Source organism: Myotis myotis, unplaced genomic scaffold (assembly GCF_014108235.1).
Source record: "Myotis myotis isolate mMyoMyo1 unplaced genomic scaffold, mMyoMyo1.p scaffold_m19_p_4, whole genome shotgun sequence".
In the NCBI taxonomy this organism is placed as follows: domain Eukaryota; kingdom Metazoa; phylum Chordata; class Mammalia; order Chiroptera; family Vespertilionidae; genus Myotis; species Myotis myotis.
Window position 1 is genome coordinate 125,567,718 of NW_023416346.1, and position 21,306 is coordinate 125,589,023.

The window sequence follows — 21,306 nt, forward strand, 5'->3', positions numbered from 1 at the left end:
TACATGCCCTTGACTGGAATTGAACCTGGGACCTTTCAGTCCATGGGCCGACTATCCACTGAGCCAAACCAGTTAGGGCTATAATTACTTTTGTGTTGCTTAAAATATCATTAATTTCACTAGGCCCTTGCCTATATTTTGGTTTAAAATTGAAATTCCTTTAGGATTTTCTTTCCTTTGATAAATGCTGCAGGAGAAGATATTACTTCATATGATTTTGGGACTTGACTAAAGGGAATAAAGATTGTTTCATGTGAACTAGATATTTTAACCAGATGGTTATATTTTTTTTAAAAAAATAACAAGCCAGCCCTAGCTGGTTTGGCTCAGTGGATAGAGTGGCCTGCAGACTGAAGGGTCCTGTGTTTGATTCTGGTCAAGGGCATGCACCTTGGTCGCAGGCTCGATCCAGGCTCCATTCGGGGCACATGCAGGAGGCAACCAATTGATGTGTCTCTCTTATATCTATGTTTCTCTGTCTCTCCCTCTCCTTTCCACTCTCTAGAAATCAATGGGAAAATATCCTTGGGTGAGGATTAACCTAAACACACACACACACACACACACACACACACACACACACAACCAGTAATCTCAAGTACTTGTTGGAATTTTTGCAAAAACTTTCAAATATAATAATTGATTTTTATCTTGAACACTTGAAATCAGGCAACTGTATTCCATCTGAACCCATTTTGTTATTGAAATCTATGGTTTTGAAATTTGTCATGAAATTGTTATTCGGAGTCTTGGAAGTAGAGATATAAATCATATTCTGAGAAAAAGTCAAAGGGGGGGAGTGAAAAAGTACTTGAACATTTTCCGTACGCCTCGTCAGGAACAAGTAAACATGTCTGTAGAGTAAACTATCCTCATAACATGCTTGCAGCCCTGTGATGCAGGCATTCTGCCAAATAAGTAAAAATAGACTGTCTTAGAAGAGAGTGACTGATTCCTACTTAAGCATTCATTTATTTGGAGAGCGTGGTTGCATATTTCCTGAAAGGAATGGAAAAACTCCCTAGCTGCCAAATAACTTTTATCCTTAATTTCTCACAATTAGCTCCAATTTGCAAAACAGGAATGATAAGAGTGAGAGACTGAGTATTGGGAATAAGAGTTAGAAAGCAAGAGAGCCCACCTTGGCAGAGTTTTCTGGAAAAGGGTTTTGTGAGAGAACTCTTCAAGATTTGAGCAAGTGCTGGAGAACAATGTGATTGGAAAGGTGACTTCCTTGAGAGTGGTTTTGTTTCCAGTTTGGAATCAAAAGTTATTTCTACATTTAAGATGATACGATTGGTTTAATTCACATTATCTATAGAAAGAAGGTGGGTATTAGCAAAGCACTCCAGACAAGTCAATCTATCATGAGGACAGGCAGAATTTAAAGACCAGTGGTTCTTAAAACCAGAATAGGGTATATTCTGAAATCTCAAACTGTGGATTTTAGTCGTATTTCTCCCACTTACTAGAAGTGAAATCTCTTCATGGGGGCCAAGGGAATTGTGCATTTGGGGGTGTCCCAGTTCATGACACAGGCTCTTCCCTCCTCTCTTGAAAGCCAAAGGATGCCAGCTCCAGGAGGGAGCCTGGTATTTTACTCTCAGAAGTTTGTTTAAATAACTCACTGAACTACCCCCTGTCCTACCCAACTGGGGGAATAGAGTTGGAAAGCAGTGGTGGATGAGAGAGAAACCCAGGAAAACCTGCTATTCTTTTTTTCTTGATGGCATGGGTGATGGCCCCACAGGCTTGCCACAACCTCAAAAGCACGGGGTGGGAGTAAGAGGCATCAGAGGATGCTGCATTGACAGTGGACTCTAGGAGAGGTGGTCAAATGCCAATACATAGGAAAGGAGCCTGGGGTTGAGACCTTCTGTTGAGGCCCAGTGAGAAGGACCAGCCTATTCTTTGTTAATTGGGAAGACATCTTCTCTGTCCCTCAGTTCTCCCTACTCCTAAGATGCCAGATGCACTGGCACCTAGAAGAATAAAGTACAGACATATTTGAGAACATGTTGATTTTCTACCTCCAGCTGCTGGGGCTGCAGAGAGGGCCATACCCTGCCTGGGAGTTGGCAGAGGAGCAGAGTGCAGCTGGTCATTTAAAAAGTGGTCATTTTAAAATCTCTGCATCGAAGTCAGATGTAAATACAGACAAGTGCACAAATCCTAAGTGAACAGTTGGACGAATTTTCACAAAACAGACACAATCAGCTATACCACCTCCCCAGAGCAAGAACTTGAATATTATCAGCATGGTCCGCACCAGGCCCTCTTCCACTCAGCCCCTGCCCCTCCTCAGGGTACTTTGCAATCCTGACACCCAAGGTGAGTTTGGCCCTTTTGTGTACTTTATAGAAAGGAATCACACTGCACATGCTCTTTTGTGCCTGGCTTTCTTCAGTCAATGTTAGGTTTGTGAGAACTCTCTAGGTTTTGTGCACAGAGCGGGTCTTATGGGACTGATGAGTAGCAAAGTCACTAGAAATAAGATGCAATGGTTTCTGCTTCCCAGGAATGGGGACGACACCACAGCCCATTTAAAGGCAAGTTTTACAAATAACAAAGCCATTTTATGTTGATATCCTAAGTTAATAATAGTGAGTTACCACTTAAATCTTATTTTTATTTTTGAATCAAATATTAGAGTACCTTTAGGTGACTGGTTGACTGGGTATTGTTAGAACAAAAGAATAACAAATGGCGGTGGGTTTGATTCTTTCATTGGTCAGGGTGCTGTGTTACCGTCCAGGGGTGAAAACTGTCCTCAAAACCCTAGTGCCGGTGTCCATTTCCAAGAGCAGTTAGGCTAGAGGGCAACTTGTAACATGTATGAAGTATGCTTCATATTGATGATATGGAGATATATTAGAAGAAAACCAAGACTGACCAATTGAGGATGCATACATTATCTCATTCTCAGTTTATGCAAATTATAAGTGTCCAAGAGATTTAAAAATACTCCACTCATTAACTTTTTTATTTTGTTGTTAATCCTCACCTAATTTTTTTCCATTAATTTTTAGAGATAGTGGTGAGAAGGAGGAAGGGAGAGAGAGAAACATCAATGCAAGAGAGACACATCAATTTGTTGACTCCCACATGTACCCCGACCAGGGTGGGGATCGAACCTGTAACCCAGGTAGTACCCTTGACCAGGAATCAAATCCAGGGCCCTTCAGTGCAGGCCGATGCTCTAACCACTGAGCACACAAGCCAGGGCCATTCATTACCTTTTAATTAACTCAGGAACAAGTGGAGATGCAAACAATTATATCTTTTTTTTCAAAGTAGATTTTAAATATGATTTTTTATTAATTGTTAGAGAGAGAGGAAGAGAAGAAGGGAGAGAGAGAAAAAACATTGACCAGCTGCCTCCTGCGTGCCTGGTCATGTGCCCTAACCAGGAATCGAACCCTGATCTCCTGGGTCGATGCTCAACCACTGAGCCACACCTGTTGGGCTGGTTTTTTTGGTTGTTGTTTTGTTTTGTTTTTGTGTTTTATAAAAGCATTACACATATGTGGAGTATGGAAACACTAGTGATTTTATTTATATATAACATACTATATACTCACACACACACACACACTTTTTTGTTTTGAAACTTATTTCAAAATGACAGAAAAGTTACGAGTGGTACAAAGATTTCCCACTTCACACAGAGACCCTATTAATGTTTTCCCAACTGTCCTAATGTCCCTGATAACAAAAAGCTCTAATCCAGGTACACATCTTGCCTTTTGAAGTTGCGTCTCATTAGCCTCCTTAAGTCTGGAACAGTCTGTCAGTTCCTCTTCGGACTGGTTACAGGCCAGTTATTTTGTAGAATGTCCCCCAGTTTGAGTTGGTTCACAGTGTTCCTATTAGATTCAGGTTATGCGTTTTTTAGCAGGAATATCACAGAGCCATGCTGTGTTCTTTCCACTGCATTCCTGCCATGGTACATGATGTCGCTCATTGTGTTCCATCAGATGGCACACGGCCAATTTGTTTCCATCATTTCTGACGTTAACTTCAATCCCCTAGGTAGGGTGCTTTCCACAATTTTGTTTTACTGTAAGATTACCTCTGTCCTTTTATAACTGGTAATTATTTTATGGGGAGATAATTTGAGGCAGATTCTATTATTTCTTCTACACTTACGAGTTGGAATTTTACTCTAAGAAAGAACTTTCTCTTCTTGCAATTTATATAATATATTCATATAATAAATTATATAATTGATATAATATTCATATAATAAGTTATATAATTGATATAATAAATTAATGAGGACTTATAGGTTCCTATTTTATTAATAGGAATTAAATTATTTAATCTCTTAGTATCACTTAGTTTCACTATTTATTTTGATGTTCATATCATTCCATATTTGGCTAGTGGAAGCCCCTTCAAGCCAGCTTCTGTGTCTTTTTGACATATCCCATCATTAATTGAGCACTTCCATACTTTCTGGAAAGGTATTTGAGGCCCATATTACATTTTTCCTGGTTCAGCCCTGGAATCAGCCATTTCTCCAAGGAGCCCTATAACACACATCTATAAACACACACATTTAATCACACACACACACACACACACACACACACACACACACACACACACAGTCACGTTTTCATACCAATTACTACAATTTCAATCCAACCCTGTAGAGTTCACTCTAGCTTTCCTTCTATTTATACCCTAAAGGGTTAAAGGAGATAAAAACTGAGCTTCAACCTAAGAAGAAAGCTTACTGAACTGTTTATAGCCCTGCTTCTCATCAATTGGAAAAGTTTACTTTGTCTCTGAGGCCTCAAAGTCACATTCATTCCATCTTTGGTGGGATTGTTTCTGCCAAGGTTGCAGGTATGGGGAAACCAGAATTCTTTTATTTTCTTTCTTTAATTATTTTTTTTCTTTATTGATTAAGGTATTACATATGTGTGCTTATCCCCTCATTGCCCTCCCGACACCATCAGGATCACCTAGGAAAGGTTGATAAGATGGACCCTTTGTGTTAAATCCAAATTTTTATTACCTGCTACTCAGTGTTTGAAGAGCAGAGTTATAATTTGAAGAATGCCCAAATTTTGCAAACCAGAATAGGTTTTCTTCTGCAATAGATGACTGATTGCCCTTTGGCATGTTTAATAGAGGGTTACATCTTAAATGCACATGTAAGCTGGTTAGTCTTGTTTGCTGATGAGCAATTACAAGAGAAATATGTTTCTAAGGCAATTCTGAAACTGTTCTCTAGAGCACTATGTTACCATATGTACTTATTAGTAAATTGTTTTGAGAATATACCATCATGGGTGTATATTATCGGCCTACTGAGAGACCAGAGCACTTGCTAAATATTAGACTACTATACCCTCATTTTATAGATCAGGAAATTGAGGCTCAAATAATTTTAGTAACTTGCCCATTTTGGCAGAGAAAGTGGTTAAGGTAGAACTTTAACCCAGGCAGTGTGGCTCCACTTGTCCCAAGCTTAGCCATTACAGTCAACTGCCCCCAACAAAGCTGTTTAGGGAAAAACTTACATCACCTGAAAAAAGGACATCCTGCATTATGATGATAGATATGCTTCATTCCAAAAATGAAACAGACAATTACCTAAGGAATTTAGAACAAGACCATTTCCCCTGACCCGCTAGAATCTCCTTCATGGTACATGATAAGCTGTTGAGTCTTTAGGGCAGAGGTAAGGGTGAGAGGCAGGGGAAAGATGAAACTGAGGAAGTGCATTGTCCAGCTCGGCCCTTCAATTTGCTTTATTTAAAACTATTGATTCAAGCACTAGACTACATCTATTGCTTGATAAAACTGCCCCCCCCAAAGCCAGAGAGAGTTTGTGCTCTCCCTCTGCACCCACCAACAAACTAATGGACTACACACTCAGTGGCTTGTCACCCTGAAAGTGACTGACAAGAGAGCCTGCTGCTTGCTACAAACTTTCCTCCTCTTTCCCCAAACCTTCTTTCACAGTGGGTGGGCAGCATGAATGAGCTGCAGGAAGAAGACTCCAGACCTTGACACTGAGTTTGATTTGTGTTTCAGACTGCTGGGCTGATCGATCCCCACTTCATGAAGCTGCAGCCCAGGGGCGCTTACTGGCCCTTAAAACATTAATTGCACAGGTAAGTAAACTGAAGACTGGATCCTTTGGGCTTATGCTATAAGCAAACATCCTTCTTTATCAGCTTTGTCTGTAGCAGGGGGTTTGCTTGCTGGGTCCCAGCACAGCCATTTCAGGGGTATGTATCCTCATACAGCTCACTTTTTGTTTCTCCTGCCTCTCTATTCTTGGGAAACTGGCTCATTTTCTGCCCAGTTCCATCCTTCCCCTTCTGGGCCTTCTTCTTATCTCATAGGAAGTTTCCCTGTGAAGCTGATGGGGGATGCCCTCAAATTTATGTTGCACTAACTCACCTTAAATTCTCCCATGTGCCTTAGTAGCAGCAGCCCTGAAGTTGCATTAGTCAGCTATTGCTGTGTACCAAATTACCTCAAAGCATAGAAGCTGAAAACAACAGACACTTAGATTTTCACAGTTTCTGTTGGCCAAGGAGCAGCTTAGCTGGGTGGTTCTGGCTGTGAGCCTTTCGCAGGCTGTGAAGTTTCATCCAGGGCTGCAGTTATCTCATAGCTCAACCAGGGAAGGATCTGTTTCCAACCTCACTCATGTGGTTGCTGGTCAGCTTCAATTCCTTGCCACGTGGGCCTCTCCATGGGATGCCTGCATGATGAGGTGGCAGCTGGCATCCCTTGGAGAGAGCACGAGAGTGTCTAAGAAGGAGGTCCAATGTGACATCTCATTACTTCTGCCATATTTTCTTCATTGGATGTGAGTCAGTAAATCCAGCCCACACTCAAGGGATAATGCAAGTGAGCCAGCACTAGAATCAGGGATCACTGGGATCCATCTTAGAGGCTGCCCACTCCAGCAAGACACCACTACTTCAAGAGCAAACATTAGAATAGATTGACAATCATGTAAATCTTCTCCTTTTGGAGGAATTATTAAAGTCTTAGTTATTAAGGCTACTTTATCTATGACTGTATCCCTTGAACAATGAATAGTGGCCTTGTAAATATTTGTGAAATGAGTGAAAGTGTGTACGCTCCATTTACTTTGTTTGTTTTAGCATCTGTGTGTGTACAGAGAAGGCCAGTCATTTAATCTTTTTTTCACATTCTAGCTAACACCAAACCTGGCTTCCTTACCATTTTAAATTTAAACAGCTGGGCACAGTGTTCTGTGTGTGTGTGTGTGTGTGTGTGTGTGTGTGTGTGTGTGTGTGTGTATGTGTGCACGTATATGCCTTTTTTGTTCTTTCCTTTATGAGTTGAGTTAGTTCTTAAGAAAGTAGAGGCAAAAAGCAAACTGCCTGTAATTATCAAATGGGCTTTATACTTCATCTTATCACTTGCTTATTTATTTTTAAGCACTTTATATTTGATTTGATTATTTTAATGTGTAATATATTCACATAGTACAAAATTAAAATGATATAAGAAAGGTCTACAGTAAAAAAAGTTTTTTATATCTACCTTCTTTCTCTCAGGCTCCCACTTTAATACTTTTATTAGTATTGTTAATAAACTTATTTTTGGATTTATTTATTTATTTGTTTATTTGTTTATTTATTTATTTATTTATTTATTTATTTATTTATTTATGTTAATCCTCACCTGAGGATATTTTTTCCATTGATTTTTTAAGAGAGAGAATGGAAGGGAGGGGTAGAGACACACACAGAGAGAAACATTGATGTGAGAGAAGCACATCAATTGGTTGTCTCCCACACATGCCCTGACTGGGACAGGGGATCAAGCCTGCAACCGAGGTATGTGCTCATGACTGGAATCAAACCCAAGACCCTTCAGTCCAAGGGCCCACACTCTAACTGCTGAGCCAAACTGGCTAGGGCTGGAATGATTTTTAAGAAGTATTGCAAAGATAGTACAGCGAGTTCCCAAATACCCTTCACTCAACTTTCCCTAGTGTTAACATCTTACATAACATCTTACATAGCCATGGTACTTTAGTCAAAAATAAGAAATCAACATTGATCTAATGCCATCAGCTAAACGCCAGACTATTTAGATTAACACCAGTTTTTCCCATTAGTGTATATTTTCTCTTCCAGGATCCAATCCAGGATCCCATGTTGCACTGAGCATGTCTTTATTTTTAACTATACTTCATAAGCATGTTGGTTTCTATAGTGTGCTTAAACATGTTGGGGAGCATTGTTCATAGAGAAGTTCAATTTTTCCTCAGTACACATCACTTCCTTGCTTTTACTCACTAGCCAAAGTGTATTACTCAATTTTATTTTACATTAAGATAGTGTGGTGTTCTGTAAAACATTCAACTAAGAATCAGGAGCTCCTCATATTCACGCCACTGTCACCGCCAGCTGGGGAGCCTCAAGTCTTGCTAATAATTTCAACTTTCTGCTTCTCCAATTTCTCATGCACGGTGAAGGTGATTGACTCTCAGTGTTCTTTCAGGCCTGCTCAGCATTACATTTCTATAATTGCAGGGATTTTGAGTTTGCACTGATCCGTTTGTTGTTTTTTCTAGCACATAGCTGCCACCTTGTGGACTAGTCTGTTTTTCTGTTCTTGAAAACATATAATATGGGAAAAGGAAAAGGGACTTTTAAAGTTGTATTTGATACTCAACTTGAAATCGATAGCACAGCTCTGGAGTAATGATATCATATTCAGGACATGAAAATGGGCAGGACTAAGGCGGCATAGAGAACCCCTAAGATGAAGGGATAGGCAATAGTGGAAAGGGACAGGCAGTACCATGGAGGTCTGTCAAGAGGTGGTGGGTACTTCGCTTGGGGTTTGGGTTCAGGGTCATGCACCAGGGTTGGGAAGCATTCAGCAGGTCAGTTACAAGGCAGGGGATCAAAAACAACTCAGCTGGGAAGGATCAGCCAAGGACCTAATTCTTTTCACATATAGAAAGTGGTAATCCTGGGGGGAAATGGTAAGGGCCAAGTTAAAATCAGGGCATGAAGTCAGAGTTGGGCAGCAGCGGGCTGATCCTGTCCTCTGTCACCTGGACTCCAAGATGAGGAGGGTGAGCACGGCAGTATGGAAGGGTTTGTGTGTTAGGCCTGGGCATAGCTGCTGGGACCTGGGTGAGGAGATGGGCTAGGACAAACCCTTGGCCCCCAACCCTGGCACTGAAGACTTCCGGACTCAGTGGAGTTGTGGCATATGAGTCCTGGAAGCACCACCAACTTTACTTTCTACTCTTAAGTAGGGGGTCATCTTTCTGTTCCCAATCTGATTACAGTACTCTAAGTGTATTTTCTCTTCCTTATCATTTCCTTAATAACATTTTCTTTTCTCTAGCTTACTTTATCGTAAGAATACAGGATACAATACATACAACATACAAAGTATGTGTTAATCAACTATGTTATCAGGCTTCCGGCCAATAATAGGCTATTAATAGTTAAGTTTTGGGGGAGTCAAGTTATAGACAGATTTTTGACTGCATGGGGTTGGGGTCCTTACTTGCTGCATTGTTTAAGGTTCAACTTCTCTCTCTCTCTCTCTCTCTCTCTCTCTCTCTCTCTCTCTCTCTCTCTCTCTCTCGCCTTCCTAGCTTGAAATTTTTTATGCTTCAAGTCTCAGTTAAATACTACTTCATATGCGAAGGTTTCTTTTACTCTCCAAGCCAGATTCAAGGATATACACTGTGCTCCCAATTGAAATATGAACATGCATCCTGTATAGCAATATATTTCTGCTTTCCCCTCGATTTCTGTTTCTCCACTAGGCTCTTGAGGGAGAGAGATCTGTGTCATAAACAGAATGCTGAATTAGCATTTGGTGAATAAATGAATTCAAGGCCCCCAATACCATATTTAGATTCCTTGGTCATGGCCTCTTCTCCTTTCTGTATTATCCCATAGGCCAATAAAAACATGTCCAACAACACTGCTTTCATTGCTATGGCTAATGCAACCTTTAACCCACTTCTCTCCAAATTTTAGGGTGTCAATGTGAACCTCGTGACAATTAACCGGGTCTCTTCCCTCCATGAGGCGTGCCTTGGAGGTCATGTTGCCTGTGCTAAAGCCTTATTGGAAAATGGTGCAAAGGTGCGTACCGCTCCCGCCTCGCAGGTCTGTCTACCTAAGTGCAGGCACTACTGTCTGAGACATGACTTTCCAGACTGCTTACCTGCTGTGGGTGTGCAGGTCTGTCCCCATCTTGATCTATATTTCTACATGATCAAGAAGACACCCTGCTTGATACTCTCTTCAGCCTCTATGTCCATGTGTGAACATTCAGATGAGGTAATTCACAGGAATCTCAAAATTGTTATGTTGCCTTTTAAAAAATCAACTTTAACTAAAGTAATTTGAAAACTGATCTTGGAAAATTTATTGTAAAACACTGGAAAGAACATATTTTAAAAGAACAACAAAGAAACCCACCTTTACTTCAAAACCCTAAACCAACAACTACTTTATGAGCAAAATTATTAAAGTGAATGAGCTTTTACTAAATAGTACAGTGAAAAAAACTACAAAATTAACATTATCTTATTTTTTAATTGTATAATTAAACAATATTTTTCTATTAGAGTTGACATTTAATATTATTTTATATTAGTTTCAGGTGTGCGCATAGTGGTTAGACATTTATATAATTTATGAAGTGTTCCCCCTTGTTATGCACAGTGCTAAGGTCCCGAAAACCTCATTGTATTGTTCTTGGATTCCCAAAGAAATAATCCAGAGGACTGGCTGTGAAAGACATGGGTTTATTAGGACTTACTTGCCACCAGTGGTTGAACCAATAAATTCCATCCGGCCTGCGGATGGGCTGCACAGAAGCAGGGGGTGGGGGTGAGGAGGTGGGGGCAGAGGGGCTATTGTTTCATCGCCACCCAGTACAGAAACCAGAGAAAAATAGGGCATGCAGGAGGAGGGGGGTGTTTTTACATGCAAGCTGTGGGAGATAAAAACTGCTAGTTGTTTTCTTGACTGAGGAGCTGGCTAGGTTCCCAAGGTCTTACAGTCTGCTTACTGATGGCCTTCACTTTGTTTCCCACAGAGTGGGAGGGAGAGTTGGAGCATGAGAAGGGGCCCATGTTCCCATTTACCATACACCCCTGATTTTATCTTATTTTTAAATTCATTTTTTTCAAGGAGTGATTCAGGTGCTGTATGTAATTAGATACCAGAATAGAATTATAAAACCGTTTGAAAATCTTAGTGACATTTAGTTGCCAAATACTGTTTTCCTGATCATTTTATTTTTAAACTAAGTCTTTGAATTCTTTGCTTCATGAGCTGTAATGTTTTAAGCACTTAACAAAGATTTTCTTTAGATTTTATATGGAAGTTGGGTTTCTGCATGTAGAACTGAATATCAGAGTTTTCTGTGGGCAAAGTGATTTTCCTGATGCCATAGTGGTTGTGTATTTCCATTAGGTAGCGTTTCCTTAAGGTACTCTTAGTCAACTCACGTGTAATGGCTAGGGCAAGGTTGGGGGCAGGCCATTTCCTTTCAAGTTGAATGACTGAAGTCACAGGCAGATTGTGGGTGGGAAATATCAGACAACATAGGAGTATTTGCTGGTACAATTCTGGGAAGTTCTTTGGGGGACAAAGAAAAGAGTAAGACATGGTCCCTTGCCTTTGGCAATATTATGAGAAAACAGCCAATAAATATTATTTAACATTTAAATCAGCATGACAGATGGAATAAGAGAAACTTGGTCCATCAGTAGAAAATTCCTCAAAATTATCAGTCCCATGGGTACCTCAAACTCAGTGCATCTGCAACTGTGCTTATCATATTCTTCCTTTGGGGACTGGTTCCTTCTCTTGGATTCTCAGCCTCAGAGACCAGATGAAACATATCCCTTGTTTCCCAAGCAACAAATTGGGAATCATCCTATTTATTCTATCTTCTCATCTAATTAATCACAACATCCTACTGGTTTTACTTCCTAAATATTTCTCACGTCTATGCTCTCATTTGTCCTGTTCCTATAGTGTATAAAAAAGATCACTTTTTGTGTTTGTCTTCTCTTGTAGATTCAACCTATTCAACAAGAGGCAATTTTCTTATCTTTGTTTCTAAAAACATTGGCACCTAATAGATGCTCAATAAATATTTGCTGACCTGAACTAAAAGAGAAACTTATAGGAAATCTAGTTAGAAGATTTCCTGGACTCAGGAAGAGGATAATACTTAGTGAAAACAAATCAAATCAATTCCATCAAATATTTATTAGAAAAAAATGTAAATAGGTTAGAAATCGCTAGAGTGTATAAATTAACACACATGTTTTCCTGTCCTTGCCTGTCTCTGCCATCTTAGCATCTCATCTTTAACTTACTAATTTAATGGGGTTATCCTGGCTCTGATGCAAAATACTTCTTGTTTCTGAAACAAGGAAATTTAGGATCCTGATTATTACAAGCATATATGCTTAGTTGTTGAGGCAATATGATTTGACATCAAGCCCTTATTGTCCTGCATTTCAATTATATCAGAGCTTCCCCACCAGAGTGCCTTGTTCCCTTGATATTCTTTCCAATCTATTGCTAATACTCAAAGATGTCTCCCAGCCATGCTCATTCCCAAGTGCCTCCCACATCCCTAGAAGGCCCCGGAGATGGTTATAAACACCATGTTAATGGCTATTTTCTTTGTGCCATTGGCTTCGTCATGATCTCTTTAGGAGTTGCTGTTGGCATATGTAATTTGTATGGATTATGGTAGTCCAGGAAGGAAATTTGTGGCAAGAAAGAAAAGTGTGGGGAGTTGCTGAGGATATTTTTTTTGCAATCACAGATTTTGAGACCTTAAACTAGTTGATTTCTCCAGTACTTTTGGTTTCTGCCACGTTTGTTCATGATTGAGAGGGAGGTCAGCTCAATATTAATGAAAAGTGGAAATAATTATTGTTGCAAATGTTTACTGAATGTTTTCCGGGCACCGGGCAATGTTCCAATTGTTTAACATAGAGTAGTTCAATCTGCCCAATAACCTCAGAAGGCACATTCTTTTATGATCCCCATTTTATATGTACGGAAACCTAGGCACAGAAAGTTAGTATCCCAACCAAGGTTTCTGAACAAATAAGAGAGGGAGGGAGGGAGGGAGGGAGGGAGAGAGAGAGAGAGAGAGAGAGAGAGAGAGAGAGAGAGCTGTGATTTGAACCAAACTAATGGTTCCGTAGGCCATGTTTTTAACCTCCATACAGGACTGCTCCTCAATGATTAGGAGGCTCCTAAGAATCTCTGGAATACCCACAAATGCATTTAAAGGCTTTGTCCTATTTTGCCCCATTTAGGATATTATTTATAGAGGTGAGAGTTGATAGGCTACTAGTGCCTAAATAACATAATACTGTAATGATGTAGAGTTCCTTCACTCATTCACCAGCACGGGAAGTTTCTCCAGGTAGATATATAGGAATGTAACTTGGAAATGGTGATAAAGAAATAGCAAATCCTCTGGATCTCTCTTTGCTCATCATTAGGTCAATGCAGTGACGGTTCATGGAGCCACACCCCTTTTCAGTGCTTGCTGCAGTGGCAGTGCTGCATGCGTCAACCTGCTGCTGGAGTTCGGAGCCAAGGCCCAGCTCGAAGTGCACCTGGCTTCCCCCATCCATGAGGCAGTAAAAAGAGGTAAATGAGACATCACATTACATGCAAAACATTGGTGGACTCGCTCCAGTCTGCATGAATCAGTGGTAAGGATCACCTAGATCTTTACCAGTATACTATGTGTAGCTTAGAAATTCTGCAGCAATTTCAATTGGCCTAAATCTTCATGAAATACCACTGGGGCATGAAGCAGCTCTTCTTATAATCTGGGAATGGCTTTATGTCTCAAATGTCCTATTTCCTGAGCACACTCTCTTGACAGACCTTTCTTGAGGCTCTTTACTGGTGTTTGGTGTTAACTGGTACAGTCAAGACTGCAGAGGTGACTTCCATGAGTCATACTGTGATTATGTCTCTGTCCTTACTAGAAAAGAATAGCTCATCCCCCAAGCCCTTAAAATATCAACCACTAACATAAAATAAATTATGAAAGTGTCTGAAAGCCAAGGCCGATAGTCTCTCTAATGGAAGATTAAATGTAATTGTCCACAAAAGGCAATACACTCTAGATGAGCTAATGACGTTAAGGTCCTTAATTACTGAAAAAAAAAAAGTTGCAAAATTAAAAAGCATGACTTTGAAATCCTCGAAGTTGACTCTAGAATCCTGTGTCCTCATTACTTTTGAAATGAGGGGAAAGAATAAAATTAAGGAATTTAAAAGTTATATGCATAGGTTAAACATGAACAAGATGCCATTGAAAGCCCAAGGTCATTTATCAAAGGCCACACTTACAGAGCAACATTTATGTTACCCAGTGGTGGAATTATTCTCTTACATTGAGATCAGAAATAAAATGGATACATGGAAGCGCGCAACAGATTGAGGAATCTCAGAGGGAAGGTGGGGGAGGAAAGAGATTAACCAAAGACTTTATATGCATATTGACATAGCCTATAAACACAGACAATAATGCCTTAAAGGCATGGGGAGTGGGTGGGAGTGGGGAGGAGGGGTCATGGAGGGAAAAGGGGAACATCTGTAATACTTTTAATAATAAAGATACATTTAAAAAATAAAAATATATATTAGTATAAAATGAAAAAAAATACAATGGAGAAATTAGAACACTGTAGAACAGTGACCTTTGCTGGTATAATTGGGGATGAAAGTCTTTCTTTCAAAAGGCAATAGTGAAATATTTGCCACAATTTATTAAACATGTCACTTGGTAATTGTTTTGGAGTAGATTACTTTAAATGATACAAAAGACCCAATGTCCATTGCAGGACTATTTACAATAGCCAAAATTTGGAAGTGTCCAAGTATCCATCAGTAGATGAATGGATTAGAAAACATTGATATATTTACACAATGAAATACTACTGTGCTGTAGAAAAGAAGGAAATATTACCCTTTGAGATAGCATGGATGGACATGGAGATCATTATGCTAAGTGAAATAGTCAGAGAAAGACAAGTGCCATATGATTTCACTCATGTGGAATTTAATGGACAAACTGAACTACCAAGCAAAATGGATACAGACTCATAGATAAAGAGCAGGCTAACAGCTGTCAGGGGTGGGCTGGGTGGGGGAGGTGGAGGGATTGAGCAAAAAAAAAATAGAGAGAGAAATCTCATAGACACGGACAACAATGTGGTGATGGCTGGGGGTAGGGGGATAGAGGGAGATTGCGAAGGGTATAAGGGAGAGTAAATGGTGATGGAGACTTGACTTGTGGTGGTGAGCACACAATACAATATATAGATGATGTGTTGTGGAATTGTGCACCTGAAACCTGTATAATTTTGTTAACCAATGTCACCCCAATAAATTCAATAAAAAGACCCAAATCTCAGTGTATCTATGGTTTTGATGTCCTATATATATTTAATAAACAGTTATTTATTAATAACTGGTGATGGCCCTTTCACAAACTTTAAGTTATTTAAGTTGTAGGGAAATAGTCTATTTTGGAAATGATATAAAAGTCTTTAAAATTTTTAAATATTGATTTGAAGTAAAAATTAATCTATTCTTTGCATTTCATCTAAATATTTAAAAATAGATTACTATTGGGAATGATTTGAATTACTTAAATAATTCTGCAGTGCTTAAATGGTTACATATGTTGTGCTTGGTATCTATGTCTCTACATATTTTTTCCTGTATGTTTGGGACCAATGTCCACAGAGTGGAACGATGAATAGCAAGTTCACTTTTAGATATTGTTACAGTAGTGATAACCATTTGACTTATGTACTTTATTCATTTTTTTAAAACGTCCTGAGATTACTTAAATTAACTCAAACGAGGCTCAGTTTCTTCTGCAAAAAAGAATAGAATTATTCAACGATGTTTATTAGATATCCTGTATTTACCAGCCAGGTTTAGGTACTGATTAGATATTATTTCTAGATTCTTAACAGCTTTAAACCTCTATGAACAAGCTTGGTCAGTCTGGGACAATGCTTTGATATATTGATGTTATCATCCAGGCATAATATTTACTTATGTGAACAAGTAAATAGTTTGAATCCACAGAATCCTTATCTGTACATTTTTAATGCATATTTACACATAACTCAGAATTTGTGATAAATCAAGCAGGTTTGAGGTGAAACTTAATTTTATGTTATTTGTAAAGAAAATCTTGGTTAAGTTAATCAGCAATGATAAAATTTTTAAAAATGAAACATTTAAATTTTCAAAGAGAAAAAACATTTGCTCCTGAAAAAATCATTCATATGCTGCAGATTAACCATGTTTATCAGTTCAGTGGGAAAACTCTCTTAGGAGAGTACTTGTACAAAGTTCTTGAATTTGGAAGTACATTTAAATTAATTCTCATAGGTATCTTCCAGGTTAACCAAAATAAGGAGCTTTTACTACATGGTGCAATCATACCCAACCTTGCATGCATGGATGAAGAAGTGAATGAGAGATTTGTAATGGAGAGGGATCAGGGCTTGGACTTGGATTTGAGCCCTGTCTTTTCAGAGTAATACTAAGATGAGTCATTTACCCCTCTGGGTCTTGTAGCCTCTATTTGTAAACTGCTGTCTTAATTCCAGAGGATTTCAGCTCTGCTCCTTGGAGCCCCTAGTTTAGTTGGAGCTACCTCAAAGGCTGCAAAGAGGAATTACATGGGGGGAAAAATAGGCATGCTTCTCTTTCTAATAGTTTAGTTTTGGAGGTTTCTAAGATCTTCAAAATTTTTTTTCCTGCTTAAAACATCTATTATTTCTAAAGCCCATTCCTGATAAGCAATCCTTTAATTCTGTGGATAGTCAATATATGTTGTTGTTTTTTTTTACTCGTGTGAGGTTTATCTTATGTTCCACCAGGTCATAGAGAGTGCATGGAGATTCTGCTGGCAAATAACGTGAATATTGATCAGGAAGTGCCTCAGCTTGGAACTCCCCTGTATGTGGCCTGCACCCACCAAAGGGTAGATTGTGTGAAGAAACTTCTAGAATTAGGTAACTTCCAGAAATCTTGTCATGAAAAGAACCTATTAACCATGGACTTCCAAGACAAAGTTCTTGTCAGACTGGACAAAATCTGGCAGCATTTGATGTTTGAATGCTTAAAACAGAACTCCAGAGAATGAGTATCTGTGTTTTTTAATTCTGCTTCCTCTGATATTCGTTCTGTTTAATTGGTATGGGTCTCCTTGGTGGTCTCAAGAGAGTATAAGAGTCTTTCCCATTTAAGTCCCAGGGGAAAAAGCAATTGTATTTCATTGGCTCTTTTTGAATCACATACCCCTGTCTGAACCAATTATGGTGGCCAAGGGAATACAATACAACACTGATTGGCTTATCCCTAGATTTCAGTCTACACTGCAGTTGCTGGGCTTCATTTGCAACATATGAACTAGGAATCATGAGGATGGTTCCCCAGGGGAAATCTAAGTGTGGTTACCATGAAGATTCTGGATAGTAAAAACAACAGACATTTGCCATAGACTACTTACGATCAATCCTGCTTATTTAGTCATTTGTAAAAAATATGTTTTTATTGATTTTTTTAGAGAGAAGAAGGGAGAGGGAGAGAGAGAGAAATATTGATTGAGAGAGAAACATCAATCAGTTGCCTCCTGCATGCACCCTGATCTGGGATCAAACCTGCAACCTGGGCATGTGCTCTGACCAGGAATCAAACTGGTGACCTTTCTGTGCATGCGATGGTGCTTAACCAACTGAGCCACACCATCCCAGGCTAGTAATGATTTTTTAATTCTCACCTGAGAATATGTTTATTTATTTTAGAGGGAGACAGGAAGGGAGAAAGGGAGAAACATTGATAGATCAGTTGCCTTCCCTTTTCGCCCTGACTGGTGATCAAACCCCCAACCTTTTGGTGTACTGGACAATGCTCCAACCAACTGAGCCACCTGACTGAGGCAGTAATATTTTTAAATCTAAAGACATGTGCAGAGCCCAAACCGGTTTGGCTCAGTGGATAGAGCGTCGGCCTGCGGACTCAAGTATCCCAGGTTCGATTCCGGTCAAGGGCATGTACCTTGGCTGCAGGCACATCCCCAGTAGGGAGTGTACAGGAGGCAGCTGATTGCTGTTTCTCTCTCATCGATGTTTCTAATTCTCTATCCCTCTCCCTTCCTCTCTGTAAAAAATCAATAAAATATATTTAAAAAAATAAAAAAGGCATGTGCAGAAACTGAGAGTCTAGGGAAAAGTAAAATGTCTTGAAACTATTATTTGTTTACAGATTTCCCAAACTTGGCCATTGACACAAAGGTGGAAATTGTAGTAAGAGCCTTTAAATAAGAATTTTTCTCTCCAATATTTTTTGTGTTTTCTTTTTATCTGCCATCATATACTACTCCGTAGTTCCTAAATATTATTTGTGAACTCTGAATAATATAATTACTAAATAAACTTAGCTTTATTCTCTGCCAAAAAGAAAATAATTCTATGTAAAAGGAGTTTCAAATATTTAATTTTATATGTCACAAAGTTCATATGGAAGAGTAAGTAAAATATTTTAACTGAATAAAAATATTTTAATTCACTTTTCTCATCAAAATATTTTAAAATACATTTTTATTGATTTCAGAGAGGGAAAGAGAGATAGAGACATCAATGATGAGAAAGAATCATTGATTGGCTGCCTCCTGCACACCCCCTACTGGGAATCAAGCCTGCAACCTGGGAACTGGGAATTTAACCATGACCTCCATAGGTAGACACTCAACCATTGAGCTACGCTGGCTGGGCTCTTCAAATATTTTGAAACAGTCTTAATAGGCATTGCTGAGGTTCTAGGCTTACGGCACATTTTTAAATATTTGTCAAACTGTCATGGTATTTAAGATGTCTTTATGCAGCTACTATATTTTAGGCTCATTATGTTTCTACATTTAACATTTATTGTTAAATCATGGCCATCTGCTTTGTTAAGGAGCCAGTGTTGACCACGGCCAATGGCTGGACACCCCTCTCCATGCTGCAGCGAAGCAGTCCAGTGTGGAAGTCATTCACCTGCTGGTAGACTATGGGGCTAACCTGAAGTGCAGAAATGCTCAGGGAAAAAGTGCACTTGATCTGGCGGCCCCGAAAAGCAGAGTGGAGCAGGCGCTCCTGCTCTGGGAAGGTAAGGAATGGCTGTGTGTCCATTTCTCTTCCTTAAGTGCATCTGCTCTCTCTCCTTTCTATCTAGTCTCTAGGATTTCTTACCTTTTCCCTCTTCTCTTTTTGATTGGATGTGACATGTAGGAGGTGGAAAGTCCTAGCATCGCTGAGGTGGGATTTTATATGCTGTATATATTCACTTATAACAAAAGGGCATTTACATCTTTATTGACAGAGTCAGGTTACAAAGTAATGGGATGTTACAAATGCCCCTGTATAACTAGTATTCCAACGCAAAGCTCATTCATCCTACTCAACCATATTTTGGACTCTCATTAGTTTACTTGCCCTTAGGACTCATAGCTGCTCAATGTCAGAGGCATGATGACTCCATGAGACTCCATGAGACAAAGAATCAGGTTATAATGGGGTCTTAATGAGTTGGGTCCTTTATCCTGATCTCCTTGTGAAAATGGGGGGCCCTCCAACTGTGAGTCAGGACTCAGGCACCACCACCTTCTGGGAAGCTAGAGCCAGACAATACAGGAGGACCCTGAGTTCCAGGCATCCCGCATATCTCCTGATACAGCATCTGTGACCATATAGACTGGGTTTCCTCCTGACATCCACTTGGCTGTTTTCCCTTGCTCTGAAGTTCTGTCTCAGGGTCTTGCATGCCCAGTGCTTCTATTTGCATTTTCTCTTCAGCTCATATCCATTAGCACATGTGGTACATGAATAAAGCAAATTCCCTTTAGACCACATGCCTCATTTCTAACTTGCCTCTGGTCAGCCTCATTCTTTTTTTTTCTTTTATATTGTTCAAGTATTACATATGTCTCCTTTTCCCCCAATCGACCCCTCCCTGGCCACTCCCACCCCCCCCCCCCAGGACAAGCCCCCACTGCCCCAGTGTCCCTGTCCATCGGTTATGCTAATATGCATGCATACAAGTCCTTTGGTTGATCTCTTATCAACCAACCTCTGATGTTGGATGGTCTGTTCAGTGTTTCTTTGTTTCTGGACCTATTTTTGTTCATCAGTTTATGTTGTTCATTATATTCCACAAATGAGTGAGGTCATGTGATAGTTATCTTTCTCTGACTGGCTTATTTCACTTAGCATAATGTTCTCCAGGTCCATCCATTCTGTTGTAAATGGTAAACGTTCCTTCTTTTTTATAGCAGCGTAGTATTCCATTGTATAGACATTCCACCGTTTTTAATCCACTCATCTGCTGATGGGCACTTAGGCTGTTTCCAAATCTTAGCTATGGTAAATTGTACTGCTATGAACATAGAGGTGCATATATCCTTTCTGATTTATGTTTCTGATTTCTTGGGATATATTCCTAGAAGTGGGATTACTAGGTCAAATGGAAGTTTCATTTTTAACTTTTTGAGGAAAGTTCACACTGTTCTCCACAGTGGCTGCACCAGTCTGCATTCCCACCAGCAGTGCATGAGGGTTCCTTTTTCTCCATATCCTCACCAGCACTTGTCATTTCTTGATTTGTTGCTAATAGCCATTCTGAGATGGTACCTCGTTGTTGTTTTGATTTGCATCTCTCAGATGATTAGTGACTTTGAGCATGTTTTCATATGTCTCTTGGCCTTCTGTATGTCCTCTTTCGAAAAGTGTCTATTTAGGTCTGTTGCCCATTTTTTTGATTGGGTTGTTTATCTTCCTTTTGTTAAGTTGTACGAGCTTCCTGTAAATTTTGGAGATTAAACCCTCATAGGAGATAACGTTGGCAAGTATGTTCTTCCATGCAGTGGGCTTTCTTGTTGTTTTGTTGATGGTTCCTTTTGCTGTGCAGGGATCTTTTTTTTTTTTTTATTCCAGATGAATTTTTGGAGAGTTTTTTCTAGGTCTTTAAAATATGCCATTGGTGTTTTAATGGGGATTGCAATGAGTATATAAATTGCTTTGGGTAGTATGGACATTTTAATGATGTTGATTGTACCAATCCATGAACACGGTATATTCTTCCATTTGTTTATGTCTTTCTCTATCTCTTTTTTCAGTGTCCTATAGTTTTCTGAGTATAGGTCTTTTACCTCCTTAGTTAAGTTTATTCCTAAGTGTCTTAATTTTTTGTCATT

At 39.4% G+C, this 21,306-nt stretch overlaps 1 protein-coding gene across 4 annotated transcripts in view; it reads left to right on the forward strand.

The window, feature by feature from the left end:
- Nucleotides 1–21,306, forward strand: part of ASB11 (ankyrin repeat and SOCS box containing 11) — a 39,498-nt gene that overhangs the window by 4,258 nt on the left and 13,934 nt on the right. For all 4 annotated transcript variants that reach the window (XM_036304786.1, XM_036304785.1, XM_036304784.1 and 1 more), the window contains exons 2-6: nucleotides 6,052–6,131; nucleotides 10,020–10,127; nucleotides 13,532–13,682; nucleotides 16,952–17,086; nucleotides 19,032–19,223. In XM_036304786.1, coding sequence (XP_036160679.1) covers nucleotides 6,052–6,131; nucleotides 10,020–10,127; nucleotides 13,532–13,682; nucleotides 16,952–17,086; nucleotides 19,032–19,223 — 666 coding nt within the window. The remainder of the gene's footprint in view (nucleotides 1–6,051; nucleotides 6,132–10,019; nucleotides 10,128–13,531; nucleotides 13,683–16,951; nucleotides 17,087–19,031; nucleotides 19,224–21,306) is intronic.